The 23,472-nt window shown below is 43.8% G+C and overlaps 1 protein-coding gene across 2 annotated transcripts in view; it reads right to left on the bottom strand.

The window, feature by feature from the left end:
* Nucleotides 1-23,472, bottom strand: part of JAM3 (junctional adhesion molecule 3) — a 100,265-nt gene that overhangs the window by 56,950 nt on the left and 19,843 nt on the right. The window contains exon 1 of one of the 2 annotated variants that reach the window (XM_039462234.2): nucleotides 17,473-17,608. The exons of the other annotated variant lie outside the window; for it this stretch is intronic. Coding sequence (XP_039318168.1) covers nucleotides 17,473-17,548 — 76 coding nt within the window. The 5' untranslated portion in view covers nucleotides 17,549-17,608. Of the gene's footprint in view, nucleotides 1-17,472; nucleotides 17,609-23,472 lie in introns of those variants that run through there. 2 annotated transcript variants of the gene reach the window in all.

Below are 23,472 nucleotides of genomic sequence, written 5' to 3'. Positions count from 1 at the left end.
CATGTCCTCACATTTCAAAACCAATCACACCTTCCCAATAGTCTCCCAAAAGTTTAGCTCATTTCAGCATTATCTCAAAACTCCACAGTCTGAAGTCTCATCTGTGACAAGACAAGTCCCTTCCACCTATGAACCTGTAAAATCAAAAGCAAGTTAGTTACTTCCTAGATACAATGTGGGTATAGGCATTAGGTAAATAAAGCCATTCCAAATGGGAGAAATTGGCCAAGACAAAGGGGCTACAAGCCCCATGCAACTCTGAAATACAACAAGGCAATCAAATCTTAAAGTTCCAAAATGATCTCCTTTGCTCCATGTCCCACATCCAGGTCACACTGATAGAAGAGGTGTGTTCCCATGGTCTTGGGCAGCTCCCCACCTATGACTTTGCAGGATACAGCCTCGCTCCTGGCTGCTTTCATGGGCTGCAGGTTTTCCAGGTGCACAGTGCAAGCTGTCAGTGGATCTATCATTCCGGGATCTGGAGAACAGTGGGCCTCTTCTCACAGCTCCACTAGGTGGTGCCCCAGTAGGGACTCTGTGTGGGGGCTCTGATCCTGTGTGAGGTTCTCCATGGAGAGCCCCACTCCTGCAGCAAACCTCCGCCTGGACATCCAGGTGTTTCCATACATCCTCTGAAATCTAGGTGGAGGTTCCCAAACCTCAATTCTTTGACTTCTGTGCATTCACAGGCTTAACACCACGTGGAAGTTATAAGGTGTGGGACTTGTACCCTCTGAAGCCACAGCCTGAGCTCTACGCTGGTTCCTTTCAATCATAGCTGGAGAGGCTGGGATACAGGGCACCAAGTCTCTAGGCTGCACACAGCACAGGAACTCTGTGCCCAGCCCATGAAACCACTTTTTCCTCCTATGCCTCAGGGCCTGTGATGAGAGGGGCAGCTGTCAAGACCTCTGACATACCCTGGAGACATTTTTCCCCATTGTCTTGAAGGTTAACATTCAGGTCCTCATTGCTTATGCAAATTTCTGCAGCCAGCTTGAATTTCTCCTCGGAAAACAGGATTTTAATATTGCATTGTTAAGCTGCAAATCTTCTGAACTTTTATGCTCTACTTCCCTTATAAAACTGAATGCCTTTAACAGCACCCAAGTCATCTCTTGATTGCTTTGCTGCTTAGAAATTTATTCTGGGAGAAATGGGGGAGGGACGGGGGTGGGGAGGTGGGGAGAGATAGCATGGGGAGAAATGCCAGATATAGTTGATAGGGAGGAAGGCAGCAAATCACACTGCCATGTGTGTACCTATGCAACAATCTTGCACGTTCTTCACATGTACCCCAAAACATAAAATGCAATAAAAAAAATTTAAAAAAAACAAAAACAAAAAAACAGTACTTAAAAAAAAAAAAAGAAATTTATTCTGCTAGATACCCTAAATCATCTCTCTCAAGTTCAAAGTTCCACAAATCTCAAGGGCAAAATGCTGCCAGTCTCTTTGCTAAAATATAGCAAGAGTCACCTTTACTGTGGTTCCCAACAATTTCCTCATCTCCATCTGAGACCACCTTAGCCTGGATTTCATCATCCATATCATTACTGAGACCACCTTAGCCTGGATTTCATCATCCATATCATTATCAGCTTTTTGGTCAAAACCATTCAACAAGTCTCTAGGGAGTTTCAAACTTACCCATATTTTCCTGTCTTCTTCTGAGCCCTCCAACATGTTACAACCTTTGCCTGTTACCCAGTTCCACTTCCACATTTTCAGGTATCTTCAGTAGCACCCCACTCTACTGATGACCAGTTTGCTTTATTAATCCATTTTCATGCTGCTGAAAAAGACATACCCAGACTGGGCAATTTTACAAAAGAAAGAGGTTTACTGGATTTACACTTCCACGTGATTGGGGAGGCCTCACAATCATGGCAGAAGGTGAAAGGCATGTCTCACATGGCAGCAGACAAGAGAAGAGAGCCTGTGCTGGGAAACCCCTTTCTAAACCCATCAGATCTTGAGAGACTTATTCACTATCACAACAACAGCACAGGAAAGACCCACCCCCATGATTCAATTATCTCCCACTAGGTCCCTCCGACAACATGAGGAAATTACAGGAGCTATGAGACTTGGGTGGGGACACAGAGCCAAACCATATCATACATAAAAGCATTTTTTGGAGGAGTCCATAGATTTCATCTTTTCTTATAAAGTGGTCCAAACCTAAGCTATTTCACTGATGTTACCCCAAGGTCTAAAACAAAGTCCGGTAAATAAAATATTTAGATATTTGTTTTTAACTCAGCCACTGCTCTAGTGATTCACAGCAAAGGCTCTAAGCTCATTCTTTATCACCAGTGGATTTACCAGCTAGACCAAATATGGTAAGAGTGAGAACTTCATATTTGATGCTTAGAAATCAGACTGAATTAAAAATAGCAACCCAACAAATTGGCTATCCATTTTTTCTTCATGGTAAAAAAACATAGGAATTCTTGAACACTAGATCTACTAAGTAAAGCTGTAGCTTTAAAAAAAACAAAACAGAGTCCAGGCCCGGTGGCTCACGCCTGTAATCCCAGCACTTTGGGAGGCCGAGGCGGGTGGATCACAAGGTCAAGAGATCGAGACCATCCTGGTCAACACGGTGAAACCCCATCTCTACTAAAAATACAAAAAATTAGCTGGGCATGGTGGTGCGTGCCTATAATCCCAGCTACTCAGGAGGCTGAAGCAGGAGAATTGCCTGAACCCAGGAGGCGGAGGTTGCGGTGAGCCGAGATCGCACCATTGCACTCCAGCCTGGGTAACAAAAGCAAAAACTCCATCTCAAAAAAAGAAAAAAACAACAACAACAAAACAGGGCCGGGCACAGTGGCTCATGCCTGTAATCCTAGCACTTTGGGCGGCCAAGGCAGGCAGATCATGAGGTCAGAAGTTCAAGACCAGCCTGACCAACATGGTGAAACCCCATCTCTACTAAAAATAAATTATAAAAATTAGCCGGACATAGTGGCACATGCCTGCAATCCCAGCTATTTGGGAGCCTAAAGCAGGAGACTCCTCAGAACCCAGGAGGCAGAGGTTGCTCTCCAGCCTGGGTGACACAGTAAGATTCTGTCTCAAACAAACAAACAAAAAACCTAAAAAACAAAACAAAAAAACAAGGGTCTAAATGATAAATTTTTCAAACCTCTCAGGATGGAGGAGGGCTTCAAAATAAGTTTACCTGGCTATAAAACACACCTAAACTTCCGTTGACTACATTTCCAAAACCTTGAAATGAAATTACAATTAACAAGTATGAACTAATTCAATTAGTTAAAAATTATATGCCAGCCGGGCGCGGTGGCTCAAGCCTGTAATCCCAGCACTTTGGGAGGCCAAGGTGGGTGGATCACGAGGTCGAGAGATCAAGACCATCCTGGTCAACATGGTGAAACCCCGTCTCTACTAAAAATACAAAACATTAGCTGGGCATGGTGGCGTGTGCCTGTAATCCCAGCTACTCAGGAGGCTGAGGCAGGAGAATTGCCTGAACCCAGGAGGCGGAGGTTGCGGTGAGCCGAGATCGCGCCATTGCACTCCAGCCTGGGTAACAAGAGCGAAACTCCGTCTCAAAAAAAAAAAAAAAAAAAAATTATATGCCAACTAAGTCACTCATTTGGACCTAAAACTCATATAGCTGAAGTGGGTTATCTAATAAGAAGGGGAAAGAAATGTGGATGTTTTGGTGGTAGTGTGAGAGAGGTGGTGTTTAAACGACTTTCGAGTGATTTGGATGACAATCAATATTATTTCCCCAAGGTCCAAAAAATGAATCACATGCAAAGCTAGGAAATGAATCCAAAATGCCTAACACCCACGATAGTGTGCTCTTTTCTTCACCCAGAAAACTATCTGAAAGGCTGCAAACAATGCAGCCTTCCAGAGATGCAGTGGGTGGTTTTTGCCCACACAGTACATTGGACTGCACCCTTCAGTAAAGCAGGACTTCATCCTGTGGAAAATGGAATCTCAGATACCAGCTAGAAAGCTCGGTAAAGTTACCTTTGTACTTTGTCCCTGAATGTCTTCATCTATATCTGTAGACTATGCTGGTGTTGTTTCAGGTGGCTGTCCAGTGTAGAATAGCTATAATTCTCCAAATTTTAAGTTGCTGAAATTCTAAGTTAATGATAGATGTTTGCTTTTCAGACAAACTCAATCAAGGAAAGAGATTACAGCTTTTTAAATACAGAGCCCTATCCCTAAAGCAGTGATCCTTAAAGAAAGGCATACAACCCCAACCCTCAAGATTATCAGAACTTCCTGGGGGTATAGACAATGAGAAAAATAGCAAATATCAAAATTTGTAATTTTGTATTTGAAAAAGGAAAACAAAAGCATTACCCTTATAACAAGAACACTTAAAGAAGGGCATGTGACTCTTCCATTAATGAGGGGAGGAATAGGTGAAGTATAGTTGCAATTCCTCTTTTCAGAAGTGTAGCTCATTAGATGCCCTGAAGAGCCATTCTGCTATAACAACTAGATCCTGCATAAATCATAGTTTTTACTGCATCTCTCACAAGGAAGTCAAGGAATCTTTAGAAGGGCAAACCAATATAGCCGCAGGCTAAAACCAGAGAGCAGAAAGTTGGGTGAAGAGTGTTAAACTGAGGGTAAAGGCTCATTTTAACATTTCAGTGGCAACACTGAGCCCTTGGACCAGCAGGAAGGTAGGCAAGAAAAAAGCAGAGCCTGAGATTTTTAAGTAATGCCAGGGATCCTGAAAGAGCTGGTCACCCCAGAGAGAGGCTGTCCTGCCACTAAGTGAAAGGCTACACTCTCAAGAAAATGCATCCTTGACACACTAATATCCAGAATCTACAAGGAACTTAAACACAAAAAGAAAACAAACCCATTAAAAAGTGGGCAAAAGATGTGAACAGATACTTCTCAAAAGACATGTATGTGGCCAAGAAACATAAAAAAAAAAAAAAAAGTGCTCAACATCACTCACCATCAGAGAGATGCAAATCTAAACCACAGTGAGATGCCATATCACACCAGTCAGAATTGCTATTAAGGAATCAAAAAACAGGTCAGGCATGGTGTGGCTCACGTCTGTAATCCCAGCACTTTGGGAGGCCAAGGCAGGCAGATCACCTAAAGTCAAGAGCTTGAGACCTGCCTGGCCAACAGGGCAAAACCCTGACTCTACTAAAAATACAAAAATTAACCAGGTATGATGGGAGGTGCCTATAATCCCAGCTACCTGGGAGACTGAGGCAGAAGAATTGCTTGAAACCAGGGGGCAGAGGTTGCAGTGAGCTGAGATCGCACCACTGCACTCCAGCCTGGGCAACAGAGCAAGACTCCATCTCAAACAAGGGAAAAAAAAAAAAAAAGCAATAGATGTTGATGAGGTGCAAAGAAAGGGGAATGCTTATAGACTGTTGGTGGGAAGGTAAATTAGTTCAGGCCCTGTGAAAAGCAGTTTGGACATTTCTCAAATAACTAAAAGCAGAACTACCATTCAATCCATGAATCCCATTACTGGGTATATACCCAAAGGAAAATAAATTGTTCTAACAAAAAGACACATGTACTCATATGTTTATCACAGCACTCATATGTTTATCACAAACATGGAATCATGCTAGATGCCCACAAACGGTGGACTGGATTAAAACAAATGTGGTATATGTACACTATGGACTACCATGCCACCCATTATAAAGAAGAAAACCATGTCCTCTGCAGCAACTTGGATGCAGTTGGAGACCATGATTCTAAGTGAATTAATGCAGAAAACAGAAAACAAAGTATCACATGTTTTCATTTATAAGTGGGAGCTAGATGTGTACCCACGTGGGTACACGTGGACATAAAGCTGGGAACAAAAGACACTGGGGACTCCAAAAATGGTGAGGAAGGGAGACAAGGGTTGAAAAACTTCCTATTAGGTGATGGATCACTAGAAGCCCAAACCTCAGCATCATGCAATATACTCTGTAACAAACCTGTAAATGTACCCTGAATCTAAAGATTTTTTTCAAAAAAAGGTTTTAAAATAAAGGCTTTGAATGTCAGTCTAGGGTGCCTCAAACCTGTAATCCCAGCATTTTGGGAGGCTGGGGCAGGTGGATCACTTGAGCTCAGGAATTCGAGACTAGCCTGGGAAATACGGTTAAACCTCATCTCTACAAAAAATGCAAAAATTACCCAGGTGTGGAGATGCACACCTGTAGTCTCAGCTACTTGGGAGGCTGAGGTGGGTGAATCACTTGAGCCCAGGAGTTGGAGGCTTCAGTGAGCCATGATTACATCACTGCACTCCAGCCTGGGTGAGAAAGTGAGACCCCAATCTCTAAAAAAGAGAGAGAGAGAGAGACTTTGAAATAAACAAGAAGATTACTGAGTATCTTCAATAGAAAAATAGGCTGTCTGGTACATTCTTCCAGGTTATCCAATTCTATGAGGGCTCTATGCCTTCCATTGTCTTTGATCTATTTTACAACTCCATAAGTTGTAGAAAACTGTGAGTAATGCAAACTACTCTTATACATAGAGATGTAAATCATGTGTGGCAGAATGCAATTCATTACTGTCCAATGGATAGTGACACTTTTTTTTTAACCAACTTTAAGTCAAGGGCTATAAAAAAGAAAAAAACATAAAAAATATAATTAATTTAATATTGCTTATTTGACTATATGGTGCTTTTATTTTTCTTTTGATTTCTTTATATGATCTTATCAATTCCTTCACTAATTAATAAATTTAATAAAAAATCTGACATTAAAAAAAATTTTAAAGCATCTCCTTGGAGGCTGGGTGTAGTGGCTCATTTCTAATAACTCAGCTATTTGGGAGGCTGAGGCAGAAGGACCACTTGAGACCAGGAGTTCTAGATCACCATGGGCAATAGAGTGAGACCCCATCTCTAAAAAATTGAATAAATAAAATAAAAAATAGTTCCCCAGGTGTGGTGGTGCATGCCAATAGAAAAACAAAAGAGAAAGCATCCTTGGGTGGGACTAGATTTTCATAGATTAATATCAACCAAATATTCATCTGTAATACAAGCAAAGAAACAAACCACCATATGTACAAGTCATAAGAAGTAACAAACAACAGATTAAGATCACCAAGAACTTCAGATATTTGAAATATCACATATGGAATATAAAACAGCTGTGCACACAATTTTTTTTTTTTTGAGACGAAGTTTCACTCCTGTTGCCCAGGCTGGAGTGCAGTGGCACCATCTTAGCTCACAGCAACCTTCACCTCCCAGGTTCAAGCGATTCTCCTGCCTCAGTTTCCCAAGTAGCTGGAATTACAGGAATGTGCCACCACACCCGGCTAATTCTGTACTTTCAGTATAGATGAGGTTTCTCCATGTTGCTCAGGCTGGTCTCAAACTCCCGACCTCAGGTGATCTGCCCGCCTTAGCCTCCCAAAGTGCTGGGATTACAGTCATGAGCCACCACAACCAGCCCACAATGTTTTAAAAATTTGAAAAGGAGTAAGCTGCATGCAGTGTCTCACATCCAAAATGTTTTAAAATTTTGAAAAGGAGTAAGCTGGGTGTGGTGTCTCATGCCTATAATCCCAGCACTGAGGCAGGTGGATCACCTGAGGTCGTGAGTTCAAGACCAGCCTGACCAACATGGAGAAACCCTGTCCCTACTGAAAACACAAAATTAGCCAGGTGTGGTGGTGCATGCCTGTTATCCCAGCTACTTGGGAGGCTGAGGCAGGAAAATCGCCTGAACCTGGGAGGCAGAGGTGGCCAAGAGCTGAAATCGCACTATTGCATTCCAGCCTCTGCAACAAGAGTGAAACTCTGTCTTAAAAAAAAAAAAAAAGGAGTAAAAAAACTAAGCAACAAAAGACTAGATTATAAAAAGAACCAATTACAATTTTAGAAATGAATAACATAATTGTGAAAAAACTCTGTGCATTGGTTAAATAGGTTAGATACAATTGGAAGTAGATGTAGTTAGTCGTAAGACAAAAATGAATAAAGAACCCAGAATAGCACAGAGAAACAAAAACATTAAAAATGACAAAAAAGGTTAACAGTATTAGAGGGCACAATGACAAAACATGTTTAATCACAGTTACAGGAAAAAAATTAAGCAGATAGAAGCTAGGTGATATCTGAATGAATAATAACTGAGAATTCTCAAGAAAGAAAGAAATTCACAGGTACGCAAAGCACAACATATAACAAGTAGAATAACTGAAAAGAAATTTGGGCAGAGCATGGTGGTGCATGCCTATAATTTCAGCACTTTGTGAGGCCAAGGCAGTAGGGTCCCTTGTACTCAGGAGTTCTAGATCGGCCTGGGGAACACAGTAAGACCTTGTCTCTACTAATAATGTTTAAAAAATTCGCCAGGTAAGGTGGTATCCATTTGCAGTCCTGGCTACTTGGGAGGTTGAAGCAGGAGGATGGCTTGAGCCCAGGAGGTCAAGGCTGCAGTTGGCCGTGATGCACCACTGCACTCCAGCCTGGGCAACAGAGTGAGACCCTGTCCGAAAAAACAAGAAAGAAAAGGAAAAGAAAGTCACCCTATACACCTTGTAGTAATGTTTTAGAATGCCAAAGACAGAGAAAGCATCTTTAAAGTAGCTGGAAAGAAGATAGGCAACCTAGAAAAGACTGAAGATATGAATGATCACAAACTTCACAATAGTAATAAATAGAAACTGGAAAGCATATATAGTCCAAGCTCTAAAACAAAATAACTGTGAACCTAAAATTATGATCTAGCAACCCTATGTATTTCAGGAACAAAATTAAAGTAGGCATGTTTTCAGATATAAACACAAACTAGTTCAACATCAAGAGACCTACACTGAAGGAAGTTCCCTTGAACTATTCAGACAGCTTCCTAACTGACCTCCCTCTCCAATTTTCTTCTCTAATATTCCTAAAACCATTCTGATCATATTACTTTCCTGCTTGAAACTGCCAGATGAGTTTCTAGACCGTACGTAATAAAGTCCAAATTTCTTAGCTGGGCATTTAAAGTGCTTTACAATGTTGTTACTTGCCAATGTTCTCTTCAATGACAATCTGGCTCCTTAAATTACTAGCTGTGACCTTGGGACAGGTAATTAGCCTGCCCAAGTCTAAGACTCAGTATCTGTAAAATGAAACCTCTAAAACTGCTGAGACCAATTACGATAGCTCAGATGCTATGGACTGAATGCATGTGTCCTCCCAAAGTTCGTATGATGTGATGTGTGATTGCATTAGGAGGCAGTGCCTTTGGAAGGTAATTGGGTTAAATGAGATCATGAAGATGAAAACTCCATCACGAGCTTAGTGGCCTTATAAAAGACTCCAGAGCTCTTTTTTTCTCCACCATGCGAGGACACAGAGGTCTGCAAGCCAGGAATGGGGCCCTCATCAGGAACCCAATCTGCAGGCACTTCATCTTGGACTGTGAGAAATAAATGTCTTATTTATGTCACCCTGTTTGTGGTATTCCGTTATAGAAGCCCAAGCTCACTAAGACCCCAGGTAGAGCAATAAGCCACAGTGCTTAGCACATAGTTTTCAGTAATTGGCCGGTGTTATTACTTATCATTATAATAACTCACTCATCCCATAATGCATTCCCAAGTCCATGCTTTTGCCACATTATTTCCTCCACTTTTCTATCAACACCCCGTCCCTCCAAATCTATACTTAAATCAGTCAAAATTATCTGTACAAATCCAGCTAGCTCTTGAAATTCTCCTCTACCAGGCCAGCTCAAAGTGCTTTTACTTCTAAATCCATAGGATATTTACCCAAATGCTGCTCTGATATTTAACTAAACTGTATGTTCCCTCTGGTCAAGGGAAGACATTATCTTAAGTTCTCCTGTTTTGCCCCTGGAAGGCTTTACTGCCATAAAAATGGAGACTATTAAATAAATATGGATTGGATGATTAAGTTTCAGTACCCTGGCAGAGATGCTTTGAAGGAAAAACATGCCAAAAAAAAAAAAAAAAGCAGCTGTCTTAGGATATGCTGCATTGTCTCTAAGCTTCCACACAGCTGCACTTCATTCCAAAGACCTTAAATATTTTCCTTAGAGACAGACATCCAACAAGGAAGGAAGTCCATGTTGGGCAGGAAGAAGTGATGGGGCACATGAGCTGACAGTGTGCTTCAGAAAACATCTTTCAGAGTTTCAACAGAAGTCAATTTTACCCTGCATTTTTATCACCCAAGAGGAAGAAAACAGAGATCTTCCAGGGGCTGCCACAGAGTAGGGGCTCAATAAATTTTGGCTGACTTTGCGCAGGTGAACCAAGGCCACTACTCAGATTATTTTGTCTGTGTGTTCAAAAAGAAGGGGGGAGGCGGGTAATCTCAGCAGCTCTCTTTCAGTTTTTCAGCTCACCATTTGCTGAGGATGCCACAGCTGACTCCCACACCCAAAAGTCAGTGACAACTAATCTCTCAAATGAGTCACAAAGAATACATGATCAAGCAACTGAACTTCCAGTCAGACCCTCCTTCATCCAATGTGGCTGATACTAAGAAGCTAGGAAAAGGCACAATCCACATGCTATCACATTAAACTAACAAATTACATTTTCCCATTACAGTGCCAAATTTAAAATTCCACTATTGTATCTACTGAAAGCCAAACCAAGATGCAATTTTTTTTCATTACACAAAAAAATATCCTCAATTAAAGATCATTTGGAAAACAGATAAAGGAATAAAAGAATCAACCAGGAAAACAACAAAAAAGCAGAAAACAATTGGCTATAATACTTCCATTCAGAAACAGCCCCTATCAACATTCTGGCTCATTTTCATCCTGTTTCTTCACCCATGCATAAATGTTTCGTGTAATTGCAATCATATAGTATATACTAATATACCTACAGCTTGCATCAATTAAATGACATAGGCATTTCTCCAATCTTTTTCTCCTTCTTAACTTTGTAACTGCACAAAAGTAGGTCGCAGAAAGATTATGAAATTAAATCAAGTCAGTAAATTCTTACCGTTCTTTTTCTTTCGCAATAACTACTGTAGTGAAACCTGAGACTTTTCTAGAAGTTCCTAAGGCCACTATTAATAAGATAAGACATTTTTTTTAAATGCCTAGACACAGAGAATGTTTAAGAAATGTTAACTCACTTTCAAGTGACAAAGACAGACAAACTCAGTATTTACTAAAATCACCTTTGGAAAGACATTTAAAAAAACTAAATTCAGGCTCCATTCCCAATAAATTTTTTTTAAAGATGGAGTCTCCCTCTGTGGCCTAGGCTAAAGTGCAATGGCACCATCTTGGCTCACAACAACCTCTGCTTCTTGGGTTCAAGCAATTCTCCTGCCTTAGCCTCCTGAGTAGCTGGGATTACAGGTGCATGTCACCATGCCTAGCCAATTTTTTTGTATTTTTAGTAGAGACAGAGTTTCACCATGTTGGTCAGGCTGGTCTCAAACTCCTGACCTTGTGGTTCACCTTCCTCAGCCTCCCAAAGTGCTGGGATTACAGGTGTGAGCCACCAATCCAGCCTCCAACAAATTTTTATATCATTGAGAAGATACAATGCACTCACACCCAACAACTAAAGCCCAATATAAATTGAAGTCAGTTACCCCGGCTCTTTAAGGGCTGGGGATGTTTTATTCATTTTGTAACCCTAGCACACGAAACAGTGCCTGGCATATCATAGATACTCAATAAATCACTGCTGTACTAAATTCAACTAAAGACTATGATCTAAGCTTATTTAGAGATAGGAAGGATCACTGTGAGCTGAGGTTGTCAAACATAGCAGTTAGGATGAAAATGGCAGAATTTGATTTTGGCAATAATTTTCAGGAAGAAGACTGAACCATAGAAACTTTGGGATACTCTGCAAATGAAAGATGACATAAAGAAAAATATCCATATAGTCATAACTCTATGAGTTTGATGTTTTATACAAGCAGCACTGAAACCTCTGCTGTATTAACTACTCATGAGAAATGTAATACAACACATAACAATACTACTTAAAACCAAAAGAAACACACCAACACAAAATACTACAGCATTCCTGAGACATCATAAACAAGGGCTAACTCTCAGGAAGCTTTCTGTGTGCCATGCCAAGAAGCAAAGAGACAGTCAATTAAGGCTTTAGCTCTCCATATAAAGTACCACAGTGGATACTGTCCTTGCTAAACTAGGTGTAAAAGAATGTGCTTACCAAAACTTTCTTTCAGGATCTCTTTATACTGCAGTGAAGCTATTTGCATATACTACTAGAATTCTGAGGGTACATACAAAGATCTGAAATTTGCATTCAACTCTAACAGTGTAACCATTCATACCACCTGACTATAAACGTGTGGGGGGGGGGGTGTGGGGGGGTGTGTGTGTGTGTGAGAGAGAGAGAGAGAGAATTTCACTCTTGTCACCCAGGCTGGAGTGCAGTGGCGCGATCTTGGCTCCTGCCTCAGCCTCCAGTGTAGCTGGGACTACAGGCGCGCACCACCAAACCCCGCTAATTTTTGTATTTTTTTTTTTTTTTTTTTTTTTTTTGAGACGGAGTTTCGCTCTTGTTACCCAGGCTGGAGTGCAATGGCGCGATCTCGGCTCACCGCAACCTCCGCCTCCTGGGTTCAGGCAATTCTCCTGCCTCAGCCTCCTGAGTAGCTGGGATTACAGGCACGCGCCACCATGCCCAGCTAATTTTTTGTATTTTTAGTAGAGACGGGGTTTCACCATGTTGACCAGGATGGTCTCGATCTCTTGACCTCGTGATCCACCCGCCTCGGCCTCCCAAAGTGCTGGGATTACAGGCTTGAGCCACCGCGCCCGGCCAATTTTTGTATTTTTAATAGAGACAGGGTTTCACCATGCTGGCCAAGATGTTCTTTATCTCCTGACTTTATGATCAGCCTGCTTTGGACCTCCCAAAGTGGTGGGATTACAGGCGTGAGCCACAGCGCCCCGCCGACTACAAACATATTTTAAAAGAGAATCCAGCCAGGTGCGGTGGCTCACGCCGGTAATCCCAGCACTTTGGGAGGCCAAGGCGGGCAGATAACTTGAGGTTAGGAGTTCAAGATAAGCCTGGCCAACATGGTGAAACCCCATGTCTACTAAAAATAATACAAAAATCAACCAGGTGCAGTGGCACTTGTCTGTAATCTCGGCTACTCAGGAGGTTGAGGCAGGAGAATTGCTTGAACCTGGGAGGTGGAGTTTTGCAATGAGCTGAAATCATGCCACTGCACTGGAGAATGTGTCCAAAAAAAAAAAAAAAAAAAAAAAAAAATCCCACTTTATCACTAAGGTGTTGTTCATCAGACTCCATACATCCTAACTTCCTTCACACATATTTTCCTTTATTACATTTGTGCTTTTAAAAAATTCAAAGAATTTGGCCGGGCACGGTGGCTCAAGCTTGTAATCCCAGCACTTTGGGAGGCCGAGGCGGGTGGATCACGAGGTCGAGAGATCGAGACCATCCTGGTCAACATAGTGAAACCCCGTCTCTACTAAAAATACAAAAAATTAGCTGGGCATGGTGGCACGTGCCTGTAATCCCAGCTACTCAGAAGGCTGAGGCAGGAGAATTGCCTGAACCCAGGAGGTGGCGGTTGCGGTGAGCCGAGATCGTGCCATTGCACTCCAGCCTCGGCAACAAGAGCGAAACTCCATCTCAAAAAAAAAAAAAAAAAAAAAAAAAAAATTCAAAGAATTTATGGAGAAGGAATTTGCTAATGTCTTATCTCTAACAGACAATAGTTGAATGTACTAAATCCATAGCTGTGTGTCTGTTACATTATGTGGCCATCTTATACTTGATGAAATTCTGGTTGCTTTCAAAGGAATTGATTTAAACCTAGCCTATGGAGTTCCCTTACGAACAAGTTCCATAGAGCTCAGGGGTTGTGTGGATAATAATTCTGCCTGGATGTAATACTGCAATTACTTATGATTAAGTATTTCTAGTACTTATCCATTCAGTCTCCTTAGCCTGAAGCACTTAAGAACAAATGCTCATCAACAAGTCATGTGGGAATAAGCAGCTGATAGAAAGTACTGCATGCTTTCAAGACAGGTGTTCTTTGTTTTTCTTAAAACATACACACAAGTCTGACAACGATTATCTGCCAAAGAATTAAGAATTAGAACAACATAAAAGAATATGCCATTCTAAAAAATGTTACTGGAGTCCAAACAAATGAAAATAAAGAATTAAACTTTTTTTTTTTTTTTTTTTTTTTGAGACAGAGTCTTGCTCTGTCACCAGTGGAGTACAGAGGCACGATCTTGGCTCACTGCAACCTCCGCCTCCAGGTTCAAGTGATTTTCCTGCCTCAACCTCCTGAGTAGCTGGGACTACAGGCATGTGCTACCACACCCAGCTAATTTCTGTATTTTTAGTAGAGATGGAGTTTCGCCATGTTGGCAAGGATGGTCTCGATCTCTTGACCTCGTGATCCACCTGCCTTGGCCTCCCAAAGTGCCAGGATTACAGGCATGGGCTACCGCATCTGGCAAAGAATTAAACATTTTTTCAAAAATTTCCCGGAAATTTTGTTTTTCAGATTTTGATATGCTTCAGTACACAAATTGTCTTATCCCAAGAATGCAAACTGTTACTGTTTTAATTCTAAATGAAGCACTTCTCTCTAGGATGTCAAAGATTTGGAAACCTAACACTGATTAGTACACAGTCATTCAAAAAAGACATGTGGCATAGCATTTGTAAAGCTGAACTGCACCTGTCCTGAGTCAACAAAAGAATATTTTATGTACAAACAGCACAGTGCTGAACACTTAACAATTTGTTTAAACTGATCCACAAAAAGAACTCCACTGTCAAATGGAATAATACAAATAACTAAAAATTGGGTTAACACAAATAATGAAAGAGTTCCAATGTAAAACGCACAGGGTATCACCCTGGACAAGTTTCTGAATCTCTCTATACTTCTGTTTCTTCATCCACAAAAAGGGCATAATAACAGTAACAACTTTTAGAGTTATCAAGATTAAATAAATTAGTACACATTAAATTCTTGTAACAGAGCTTGGGAAAAGGTAACCACAAAAGAAATGCTTGCCATTATATCAAGAACCAAAAATTTTAAGAAGAAATAGTAATAGCAATTGAGAATAATAAAACATAAAAAAGGCACAGATGTCATGACTTCTGGAAGAACAGTTTTAGGGTATGCTTAAGGCATAAACCAAATAATGAGAAAAGAGCTCCCTACTAAAAAAAAGATAGCAACATACCTTCAAAGTAATTAATACACCCTATCACCTTTATTCTTTGTCGTAAGTACTAGTTTGCAAAATTTGATTCTCCTTCCTACGCTCTGCATGTAAATCCCAGCCCCTACCAGCAAAAAAGCCACAGACCTAGTCCCTCAGGAGAAGGAAATCAGAAGTTAAGAGTATGTGAAGCTCTTCACATTTTCCAGTTTTATTAACAAACTACCAAGTTAAAACTCATTCCTGAGTTAAACTGCCAAATGCTTCTGCAATAAAAACTGCAAACTTTCATGTGAACAGATCTTTTCAACAATAGGGAGTTGTTCCAGGCTGTGAATAGGACAGTGTCAGTGTGACTAACACAGCGGGTGCTGGACATTCCTGACACCCTTGTCCCCTGGCTAGCCTTTGATCACTTATCTCCCAACTGCATTTGGTTTTGGGAAACACTTTCAGGCAAAGTATATAGACTTTGCCTTACTGTATACCATCTATAAGCTAAAACTCATCTTTTGTCACAGAGCCCATCACGAGCATCCTATTAGCATAAAGCACCAAACACAGGAATGCTTTTTTTTCCTAAATCTGTCCACCTTCACTCCCGAACAATCCCTCCGTGTTTTAACTTGTATATTTTGGAAAACATCATGGGATGACAGCGGCAAATCAGCTAAACAATAAAATGACTAAGAACGTTAAAAGGTCCTGGTCTGGTTACCTGCGGATGGCTGCCAGGGGAAGAGTGTGGTGTCCTGCTTTAGGTAAGTGCCAGGTTGAGGCTTCACTACTTATTCAGAATGCAACCTTGGAAAGCAGACTAGACTTATCTCTGAAAATAGATTAAAGAAACCTACCTCATAGAGTTGCTGAAAGGAGTAAACGAGACAATGGCTCCAAAGTGCCTAGAAGATAGTACATACTCACTACGTAAACGAAAGCTATTTTAGTCCTCTGTACAACTGTCCAGGGAAACGTGGATCTAATGAGAATTCCAAACAGAGGGAAAGAAAATGGACAAAACTCTCAAGTTTTTCAGGCTGTCTTGATCAAATGGCCTGAATACTATTTCTGGATAAGGGTCTGCATGGTCTCCTGGGCCAGGCCAGAGACCAAAAAAGGTACTGGATTGATACCCAGACATTTTATTTCTGCAAAAGAAAAAGCAGTTCCTTTGTTTGTGTCGAGTCAAATGAACTGCAGATCCCCTGAGGGCTGTGATCAAGCAGCACGCCAGGCCTCGGAGCTCTGCCTCGCTGGTCCTCGGCTACGTCGCTGCTACCACCGCCCCGCTCACGGTCCCTTCTCGAGAGCACAGCACTGCTGCGCAGGGTCTTCCAGCAAGTTCCAGCGCCCACGCCGCAGCTGCCGCGCTCCCTCCAGAGGGCCGTGCCCACCGCCCAGGAGGAGCCCACCCCGGGGGATGAGCCCACCGCCCAGCTCAGGGCCCCGCCAGGGAGGAGCCCACCCCGGGGATGAGGCCAGCGCCCAGCACAGGACCCCGCCTGGGAGGTGAGCCCAGCGCCCAGCACAGGAGCGCACCCCGGGGATGAGCCCAGCGCCCAGCACAGGGCCCCGCCAGGGAGGAGCCCACCCCGGGGGTGAGCCCAGCGCCCAGCACAGGAGCTCACCCCGGGAATGAGCCCAGCGCCCAGCACAGGGCCCCGCCAAGGGGGAGCGGGCCCCGCCAGGGGGGAGCCCACCCCGGGAATGAGCCCACCGCCCAGCACAGGGCCCCGCCAGGGGGGAGCCCACCCCGGGAATGAGCCCACCGCCCAGCACAGGGCCCCGCCAGGGGGGAGCCCACCCCGGGGATGAGCCCACCGCCCAGCACAGGGCCCCGCCAGGGGGGAGCCCACCCCGGGAATGAGCCCAGCGCCCAGCACAGGGCCCCGCCAGGGGAGAGCCCACCCAGGGGATGAGCCCAGCGCCCAGCACAGGGCCCCGCCAGGCGGGAGCCCACCCCGGGGTACGACGGTGGTCCGGGTCTGACTCACTGCCTGAGACCGGCCCCCCACCCCAAATTAGCCCCCGCCCAGAATGATTAACCCCCGCCTGGAATCGCCCAGCGTCCCAAGGCCCCTCCCGAGCCGGGCCCGGGTCCCAGCCCCGGCCGCAGGCACGCGGGCGCGCGCCGCCCCTCCGGCCCGGGACCCCGGGCTCCCTCGGAGCCGGGACCGCTATTCTCCCCGAACCGGCTCCAGCCGCCTCGGCCCGCTCTTTGTCCGTCGCCCCCAGGCCCTTTCTCGACGGCGGAAACGCACAAACTCACCCCTGAAAAGCAGCAGCAGGAAGAAGTCGGGCAGCCGGGCGCGGAGCCGGAGTCTCGGCGGCCGCCTCAGCGCCATGTCGAGGGAGCCGAGGTGCCCGCGGCCGCCGGCGCAGCGCAGCCCGTAGTCCTCGCGCGCATGCGCGCAGCCCGCCCGGACCCGGCTAGCGGGTTGCCATAGCGACCGCCAGGCCCAGCTGACCCGTCACCATGGCGACCGAGGAAGCTGAAGTCTAGCTGCTTCTAGATGCAGCGATGCTCTGGACCGGGCCGGGCCCATGCGGTCTTTTTCAACGAACTGGGCGGGACGGGGGGTAAAGAAGTATGTCCAAGAGTAAAGAGGGGTATATTTCTTTTTTTTTTTTTTGAGACGGAGTTTCACTCTTGTTACCCAGGCTGGAGTGCAATGGCGCGATCTCAGCTCACCGCAACCTCCGCCTCCTGGGTTCAGGCAATTCTCCTGCCTCAGCCTCCTGAGTAGCTGGGATTACAGGCACGTGCCACTATGCCCAGCTAATGTTTTGTATTTTTAGTAGAGACGGGGTTTCACCATGTTGACCACGTTGGTCTCGATCTCTTGACCTCCTGATCCACCCGCCTCGGCCTCCTAAAGTGCTGGGATTACAGGCTTGAGCCACCGCGCCCGGCCAAGAGGGGTATATTTCTATAGCTATAGAATAAATCCATCACAACAGGTCGGAGAAGAAACACTCCTTTAAAATCTGGGAAAGGAAGTATTTCTCATTTTACAAATAAGGATGCAACCCAGTTATCACGGAAGCATTATTGCCTTCACATCTTTCGGGCCCCCAATTACAAATGTGATGGAAGGAAAAGAGCTGAAATCTACTTAAAACATAAGCAAGACATACATTATACAGTACTTAAAAGTGATGTCTTGCTAAAATAAGTTGTTTCTGTGGTAGATCAAAAGCATGATGGTATATCCAATAGTTTATCCTACAGAAAAGCAGACTGATTCTTTGCTCTGATTTCTGAATACTAGGAGATGGTAAAACCAGAGAAGAACAGGTAACATGAGGACAAACAGGAAAAATGAAGAGAAGGATAAATTAAAGCAGAAATTAGACCTAAAAAAAAAAAAGGCAGGACAATTTAAAGGACTATCTTAGTCCTCTGTACAACTGTCCAGGGAAATGTGGATCTAATGAGAATTCCAAAAAGAGAGAAAGAAAATGGACAAAACTCTCAAGTTTTTCAGGGTGTCTTGATCAAATGGAATACACTTAATACTGTGGAAAATACTTGAAAAGCTTGTATTTTATCAAGTATAGAAAATACACCTCCAATGTTCCCAGAAACAATAGGCTAGCAACAGAATTCTGAATATAATTGTAGTAAAAGAAGCCAGAGTTTCCAAACAACACTTTTAAAAGTTTACCTTTTTCATATACTCATGCTACTTTTTTAGTATTTTTAGTTTTTAGGTAAAAGAGAAGTATATTAACATATATACCAAATTTATATATGTAAATGCCAACAAACGCGAAATAGATTGAGATTGTTGTCAAGAATATACTTGTTTCCCTCACTATATAATCTTCTCTGCAAGTCTTTATAACTGCTCAGATCTTCATGTGAATTGATTACCTTCTCAAAAATCTTATAAAGACAGAATACAATTTAAAAGTAACTCAGTCACCTGTTATGATTCTATTCATCTTTCCCTTCATAAATCTTATTTAAGTTCCAGGTCACCCTGCACTAAATTACAAGTTAAACTGTGAAAAGTTGTTTTATAATGGTGGCCTGTTTCTCTTTAACAAACGCATAATCAAGAAATTAAAAAGCCGGGCGCGGTGGCTCAAGCCTGTAATCCCAGCACTTTGGGAGGCTGAGGCGGGTGGATCACGAGGTCAATAGATCGAGACCGTCCTGGTCAATATGGTGAAACCCCGTCTCTACTAAAAAATACAAAAAAAAGTAGCGGGCATGGTGGCACATGCCTGTAATCCGAGCTACTTAGGAGGCTGAGGCAGGAGAATTGCCTGAACCCAGGAGGCGGAGGTTGCGGTGAGCCGAGATCGCGCCATTGCACTCCAGCCTGGGTAACAAGAGCGAAACTCCGTCTCAAAAAAAAAAAAAAAAGAAATTAAAAAGAGGAAACATTGCCTTAGGACCGCCGACACTTTTTTCTACCCTCTCTTTTCTCTATTATTTCCTTTAGCGCCTGGTCACATGGCCGAGCATATTTACCTAACTGAAGGATCTGTTTTGATTACTTGGAAATGTGAGTTGGTGTCTGACTGTCGACAGAGCACAGTTTTCAGAAACCAGTGCCTCTTTTCTTCTGCGGAATTTTCAGTGTTTAAATTGTAAAACCCTCTGTCTGTTAAATGGTCTTCTCTGCTAGGCAATCTTTTGAAACTCGGACCAAGATTACAGAGAAAAGCTGCATGAATATTCCATAAGGGGCAGAGGTTCCTAGGAGAGTGGATGGCAGGTGCTTCATTGTAAGACATTGATTTTCCTCTGCAGATGGTGTCGGCATGTCATTACAGCAGCTGACCGTTCCTGGAATGAAAGCCTAACCAGGAATGCAGCAGGGTGGGGTAGGACAAACATGGCTGTGAAGTGGTCTGTTCCTACTTAGGGTTTCATTGTTCTCTGGAGAGCTCTGACCCTGTGCAGAAGGGAATCCGAGCTCAATAAGGCCAGCAGCAAAGCCCCAGAAGCATTCCATGAATAGCACCGAGGAGGCTCTGCCTCCATCACAGCATTATCCATCTGAGTATGCCTATTTCTAAGGTGTCTATTACCAAGGAAAGATGCATTTCTTTCTTTTTTTTTTTTTTTTTTGAGACGAAGTTTCGCTCTTGTTACCCAGGCTGGAGTGCGATGGCGCCATCTCGTCTCACCGCAACCTCCGCCTCCTGGGTTCAGGCAATTCTCCTGCCTCAGCCTCCTGAGTAGCTGGGATTACAGGCACGTGCCACCATGCCCAGCTAATTTTTTTAGTATTTTTAGTAGAGACGGGGTTTCACCATGTTGACCAGGATGGTCTCGATCTCTCGACCTCGTGATCCACCCTCCTCGGCCTCCCAAAGTGCTGGGATTACAGGCTTGAGCCACCACGCCCAGCGAGAGATGCATTTCTTAAAAGAGCCCAGTGAAAAAATAAAAATTAAAAAATAAATAAATAAATAAATAAATAAAAGAGCTCAGTGAACTGAATGTAAACCAAGAATAAAATTTTAAGCCCCAGCCAGGTGAAGTGGCCCATGCCTGTAATCCCAGCACTTTGGGAGGCCAAGGCAGGCAGATCACAAGTTCAGGAGTCTGAGACCAGCCTGGCCAACATGGTCTCTACCAAAAATACAAAAAATTAACTAGGCATGGTGGTGCATGCCTGTAGTTTCAGCTACTCGGGAGGCTGAGGCAGGAGAATTGCTTGAACCAGGAGGTGGAGGTTGCAGTGAGCTGAGATCATGCCACTGCACTCCACCTGGGCAATACAGCGAGACTCCATCTCAACAAAAGAAAACAAAAAAGAGCCGGGTGCGGTGGCTCAAGCCTGTAATCCCAGCACTTTGGGAGGCCGAGGCGGGTGGATCACGAGGTCGAGAGATCGAGACCATCCTGGTCAACATAGTGAAACCCCGTCTCTACTAAAAATACAAAAAACTAGCTGGGCGTGGTGGCGCGTGCCTGTAATCCCAGCTACTCAGGAGGCTGAGGCAGGAGAATTGCCTGAGCCCAGGAGACGGAGGTTGCGGTGAGCCGAGATCGCGCCATTGCACTCCAGCCTGGGTAACAAGAGCGAAACTCCATCTCAAAAAAAAAAAAAAAGAAAAGAAAAAAAAAAAGACTGATGAACAGACTCTCTCTCTGAAGCCTGTTACATAGAGGCTTCATCCATATGATAGAAACTTGCTCTCTATAGCTCTTATTCTAACCCAGACATTCCTTTCTTGGTTTTGTTTTTGTTTTTGTTTTTGTTTTTGTTTTTGAGACAGAGTCACTCAGGCTGGAGTGCAGCCTGTCACCCTGTCACTTAGGCTGCAGTACAGTGGTGCACAATCATGGCTCAAGCCTTCACCTCCAGACTCAAACAATCCTCCCACCTCAGCCTCTCGAGTAGCTGGGACCACAGGCATTTGCCACCATGCCTGGCTAATTTTTTTTTTTTTTTTTTTTTGTAGAGATGAGGTCTTATCATGTTGCCCAAACTGATCTTGAACTCCTGGACTCAAGTAATTTGCCCACCTCGACTTCCCAATGTGCTGGGATTATACACTCAAGCCACTGTTCCAGAGCCAGACATTCCTTTTTATCAGAAAAATCTTTGAATCTGTCTATGAACCTGGAATCCCAACCTCACCCACTTCCAGTTGTCCCACTTTTCTAGACAGAACCAATGTACATCTTACATGTATTGACTGTCTTATGTCTGAAAAAAAAGTAACATGATCATGACTTCTGTTCCTTCCCTTTGCTACTGTAGCCCAGAACAATCACCTGAGTCAACCCTCACCACATGAGAGAAGTAGAAGCCTTTGACTAATGGAAGTCTCAGACCCCAGAGTCCTTCTTTAAAACATTCTTGTCAGGCCTTTTCAAAGACCTGGTATGTTTCTGTTTCATCTCCCCTCTCTTTAACTCCCATCTTCCTCACAGTATTTTCAACTATGTTATCACATTTTATCTCAACTCATCCTCTGCTCTTTCCTTCAAAGTGTTTCTTTAATTGTATTTAAACAGAAAAAACCCCTCCCACCTTCCTCTAAGAAAACAGCAGCAGGCGACACTTCCATCTCCTTCAATAACATATGCATCTTGTGGTCTGCAAAAGAAGAAAAGTTCTGCAGTTCAATCTATTTAAACATTTCTCTCCCTTGTTCAAGAAGTTTATACCAATGCCAGATTTTGGTCAAGTGGCTTCCTAGAGAGAGGCTTTTATAAACAGCTGTTTAGTAAACCTTTCACATTTCACCAAAACACGGCTAGGTGTTCATGTGCCTGTGTGTGTGTGTGTGTGTGTGTGTGTGTGTGTGTGTGTGTGTCTTTAAGTAGAACTATCATACATGCCAGGGGTTAGAGAGTCACAACCTTGGTCCAGTGCGGAGGATTATGCCTGTAATCCCAGCACTTTGGGAGGCCAAAGCGGTCGGATCACCAGGTCAGGAGTCCAAGAGCAGCCTGACCAACATGAGGAAACCCCATCTCTACTAAAAAAAAAAAAAATACAAAAATTAGCCAGGCATGGTGGGGCGTGCCTGTAATTCCAGCTACTCAGGAGGCTGAGGCAGGAGAATTGCTTGAACCCAGGAGGCGGAGGTTGCAGTGAGCCGAGATCGCGCCATTGCACTCCAGCCTGGGTAACAAGAGTGAAACTCTGTCTCAAAAAAAAAAAAAGAAAGAAAGAAAAGGTGTCCAAGATAGCTAGTAAACAACAGTCCCCAGCCACCTTCCAGAAGGGATCCCTGTGATGACATAAAACAGACCAGTCTTTTTTTTTTTTTTTTTTTTACTCTCTTCACTTGACTTGTTGAATATTTGCCCTGGCCTGGGGAGAAGGTGAGAAGCTGTTTTCCGGACGGTGTCTTGGGGCTGAGGACACCAATGAGCCCCAGGGATAGGTGTGCTGCCTTCAACGTTTTCAGAGGCAGTCCTAGAGCACCCGCTGCTTGTGGGTGGGCACTGAGACGATCTAGGTGGGGCCGTCCACAGGGTACCTGCAGCGCTCTTGTGCTCCAGTTCCATGCCTCCTGGATGCTCCAACTACTTTGTTTACAGAGGAGAGAGATTTTTTTTTTTTTTTTTGAGACGGAGTTTCGCTCTTGTTACCCAGGCTGGAGTGCAATGGCGCGATCTTGGCTCACCGCAACCTCCACCTCCTGGGTTCAGGCAATTCGAGGAGAGATATTTTTATTCCATCCCTCCAATTAGAGATAATTTTCTCTTCACACAAATTACATCATGAAGTGTTTACTTCCTGGCAGCACCAGTGAGAGACTGGGGCCTTTGCTCTTTTCCCTCCTC

Source organism: Saimiri boliviensis, chromosome 6, assembly GCF_048565385.1.
Source record: "Saimiri boliviensis isolate mSaiBol1 chromosome 6, mSaiBol1.pri, whole genome shotgun sequence".
In the NCBI taxonomy this organism is placed as follows: Eukaryota; Metazoa; Chordata; class Mammalia; order Primates; family Cebidae; genus Saimiri; species Saimiri boliviensis.
Note: the sequence above shows the minus strand (reverse complement) of the source record. Positions and strands in the feature narration are given on the sequence as shown.